Source organism: Rhipicephalus sanguineus, chromosome 11 (genome assembly GCF_013339695.2).
Source record: "Rhipicephalus sanguineus isolate Rsan-2018 chromosome 11, BIME_Rsan_1.4, whole genome shotgun sequence".
Lineage (NCBI taxonomy): Eukaryota > Metazoa > Arthropoda > Arachnida > Ixodida > Ixodidae > Rhipicephalus > Rhipicephalus sanguineus.
The window spans coordinates 77,752,995-77,757,154 of record NC_051186.1 but is presented as its reverse complement, the minus strand read 5'-3'; the positions used below and the strand labels follow the sequence as shown (position 1 = coordinate 77,757,154).

Genomic DNA, 4,160 nt, shown 5'->3' with positions numbered 1-4,160 from the left:
ACGCTCATGGTGCGCTGGCAGCCGTTTCGCTAGCTTGATATACACCAATATGGTCTCTTCTCCGACGTGACCGTGTGACGAACATTAAATACACACGAGTTATCATGAAAATCATGACGCGCATGTCATGTACAGGCAGGACTGTACGTGCCACGCTCATGGGGCGCTGGCGGCCGTTTCGCTAGATTGAGATGCACCGGAATTGGTATCTTTGCGACGTGACCGTGTGACGAACATAAATAACACGAGTTATCATGAAATCATGACACGCATGTCATGTACAGCATGACTTACGTGCCACGCTCATGGTGCGCTGGCGGCCGTTTCGCTAGCTTGATATACACCAATATTGGTCTCTTCCGACGTGACTCGTGTGACGAACATAAATAACACGAGTTATCATGAAAATCATGACACGCATGTCATGTACAGCATGACTTACGTGCCACGCTCATGGTGCGCTGGCGACCGTTTCGCTAGATTGATATACACCAAAATTGGTATCTTGCGACGTGACCGTGTGACGAACATAAATAACACGAGTTAACATGAAAATCATGACACGCATGTCATGCACAGCATGACTTACGTGCCACGCTCATGGTGCGCTGGCGGCCGTTGCGCTAGCTTGATATACACCAAAATTGGTATCTTGCGACGTGACTGTGTGACGAACATAAATAACACGAGTTAACATGAAAGTCATGACACGCATGTCATGTACAGCATGACTTACGTGCCACGCTCATGGTGCCCTGGCGGCCGTTTCTCTAGGTTGATCGACCCCCAAGTTGGTATTGCGCGACGTTACTGTGTGACGAACATAAATAATAGGGGTTAACATGAAAACCATGACACGCATTTTCCTCAATGACATACAAGACGATGTATGCAGCTCTTTGCTGGCTGCTTCGCATTACATCGATTCCCACAATGCGTGGGATCTGCCGGCTTTTTTTTTTTGGCCGCTTTTTTTTGCACTTTTGTAGCGTTAGCTACACTTGCCTAGCCGGAGCCGATTTCGCGTGGATCCTCATGAGCCGTGCTGCGCATGCGCAAGGTTCAGTGATGTCACACAGCTGGCTCACCGCTCTCTCCGCCACCGCTATCTCACGCGCTCTCCGCCACCGCCGCGCGCGACTCGCCGCTGCTGGTCTGCGCATTCGAGAGGAGTGACGTCGTAGCCATGGTAGACACACTGGCGCCAGCGTGCGCGCAGCTATTCGCCTTCGCTGTGCAGTCGCCGTCTGACACAGCGCTGGAGCCGCGTGATAGCGCCTTTGACTGGCGTTTGCAGGTGGGTAACGCCATGGAGAAGGACAGCGCAAATGCTGCTCAACGGCGCAGAATAATAGAGGAGCTTATCTCATCGGATCCCGATGTAGTTGCCGGGCAATTAGCGGCTCAGAGTACGGAGAATGAACAGAAGAAGGCTAATAATCCTAGACAATCTAGAAAGCTAAGAATAACCAGCTGAACCTTTGCTAACGCTACGTATATCCTGGCATAGCCGAGCTAAGCCACTGCAATTTTTTTTGTCCCTTCTTAATCTGACGCACTAGTCCTTCGCAGACGGAAGTGATTACACGGAAACCCGGCTGCCTGAAGGCGATCCACCTAATCAGAAAAGCTTTTTTTCTCCCTGGTGCCTACACGACTTCCAAATCGCGGCCCCGAGGCTCGACGTAGCGATGCCCTTCTTCACTATTTTAGAATGCCCCGACTTATAATTAAGGAGTGGCTTTAGAGATCTGGGGTTATACGCCCAACAAGGGTGGTTGTTAGAAAAGGTTATCTTTAGGTCTAGAAACTGTATTGCGCTTTGTGAAGGTTTTTTGCTGGTGAACTGAAGGCCCCATTCCAGCGTTTCGAAAGATCTCCAGAATCTCATCCACATTCAGGGACGCTTCATATTTGAACATTACAATTAAGTAATCATCCACATATCGGGCGACAGGAACAGCTTTCCCTTCAAGCTTCTTGGAGGCTTAAGTCGACTTTTCCTAAGAAAATGTGGCTCAGTACTGGTGCCACCCTGGACCCTATGCATACCCCGGCTTTTTGGACCATCGTTTTCCCTTCCCACACAATGAAGGTCGATTGCAAATAAAACATCAATAACTCTAAAAACGTCTCTACGTTCAAACCACATTCATTTTGCAATTTTTGTTCATCGTTGTTTTCTGTAATGCATTCCTTCACGCAATTCATTAGCTCCCGCTGTGGAAGGGAATAATACAAATCTACAACATCAACACTGAATGCAGTACATCCGTCAAACTTTCCATGGCGTAAATCTTCAACAATTACCTTCGAGTTCCTTATTATGAAGGGATCTTGCACTACTAATTTTTCTAGTTGCTTCTGCAGAAAGGTTGAAACAACTACCTGCCACGTGGCATTCTCAGAGACTATAGTGCGAAAAGGCTGCTCCGGTTTGTGGGTCTTAATCGAGAAGAACGGTTTCAAGCACAACCCATGAGCTTTCGCTACACTTCTAGACAGGCGTTCCAGGTTCAATTCCTGCAAAACGTCCTTTGCTCTTTCCTTAACCTTTCTCGGCTCTCCTGCCGCTAACCGCAAGTTTTTCATTAGCGCGGCAGAGGCCTTCTCGGAAAACCGGTATCAACTAGGTCAGATAGTTGTGTTTCTACATTTTGCAAGGGTTTTACACACTCCAAAAATACATTTTTTTTTCGTTCAAAGGTGCAATAAACATTGGCGTGAAGTTGCGTCAGCTGCGCCTGTTTGGGCCTTGCAACTGCTCTGAAATGTCGCTGTTCTTTTATGCACCTTTCGGCGGGTGAAGGCGAACAGTTTGCATTGTAGCGAAGCGTTCGAACTTGGTAATGGGTCGTCCTCTCGAACACCTTCTAGTGGGTCGCCCTCTTCGACGGCGGTACCAGATGTTCTGGCAACTCTGTGGGCAGATCGTGACCGGCCACTTTGACGCTGATGAGGTGCATGGCGAGCGCAAACTCGTCGGCGTCCAACATGCCGTCCTTGTCCAAGTCGGAAAGCTTCCAAACTTTACCCAGCACCGAATTGGGCAGCTTGCTCTTGACCATCTCGGCCTTGGCCGCCGCTCCCGAAATCTTGCCGTCCACGGGTCCCAGCGCGCTGAAGAGCTCATCGTACTTGAACCGTTCCCGGGCCACGATCCAGTCCGGCTCCAGGGACCCGGCATCCACGCCTTCTCCGCGACCGTAGCCGAAAGGACTCTGCTCCAGCCCGTCGAACGCTCCACCTTTGACCCGCTGTTCGTCGTCCCGCTGCTCGGTCTGTTCGTGCGGTATCATGGCCATCAGCTGGGCTATGTCCTCCGCTAGCATGCGGTCCACCGTCTCCAGGAGTCGGGGCTTGAGCGCGTGGAACTTGGTGAAGTCGTGCTGCGCCAGCTTCTCCTGCATCTCGCGCAGGTCCGGGAAGTCGCCCGGCGAGATCTGCTGCTCGCGCTGGATCTCGGCGTACAGGTTGCCCAGTCCCTTGATCAGCTCCTTCTTCTTGCTGTCCTTGCCGAACATGGACGGCATCTCCTTGCGCAGCGAGCTGATGATGTGCGCGTGGACCTTAGCCAGCCTGGCCCGCTTGATGAGGCCGTTGAGCTTGCGTAGCGCCGCGTTGCGCGGCAGCCCCTGGATGTCGTTGAAGAGGTCTTGCTCCTCGGCCTCGAACAGCTTGCGGTTCGAGTCGTACCTCAGCGGCTGGTCCCAGAAGGAGCCGATGTAGACGCTGATGAGGTGCATGGCGAGCGCAAACTCGTCGGCGTCCAACATGCCGTCCTTGTCCAAGTCGGAAAGCTTCCAAACTTTACCCAGCACCGAATTGGGCAGCTTGCTCTTGACCATCTCGGCCTTGGCCGCCGCTCCCGAAATCTTCGAGCCGAAGAGGGCGACCCACTAGAAGGTGTTCGAGAGGACGACCCATTACCAAGTTCGAACGCTTCGCTACAGCATATATTCCTAAAGCCCGCTCGTCGCAACCAGCCCGCCTGCTCAAAGCGTTCTCGCTGGACCCCGTCCACGGTGTTGGAATGACCCTGTCCTAACAGGCTGTGTAGAAGCGGACGCAACTACTCGACAGGAATGCAGCTGCATTTGTGCCCGCGTCGCGTCACTTCTGCGGCCAAGTAAGAAACTCTACAGAGTCTGGCCATGACT

At 52.0% G+C, this 4,160-nt stretch overlaps 1 protein-coding gene across 1 annotated transcript; it reads right to left on the bottom strand.

Moving 5' to 3' along the window:
* Positions 1-2,873: 2,873 nt before the first annotated feature.
* Positions 2,874-3,884, bottom strand: LOC119375181 (EH domain-containing protein 3). The gene has a single exon (XM_037645370.2). It carries the CDS (start codon positions 3,846-3,848, stop codon positions 2,874-2,876), a length of 975 nt encoding a protein of 324 aa, XP_037501298.1. The 5' UTR covers positions 3,849-3,884.
* Positions 3,885-4,160: the final 276 nt, after the last annotated feature.

Coding starts and splice junctions, on each gene's coding strand:
- LOC119375181 (XM_037645370.2), bottom strand. CDS start 3,848: ATGGTCAAGAGCAAGCTGCCCAATTCGGTGCTGGGTAAAGTTTGGAAG.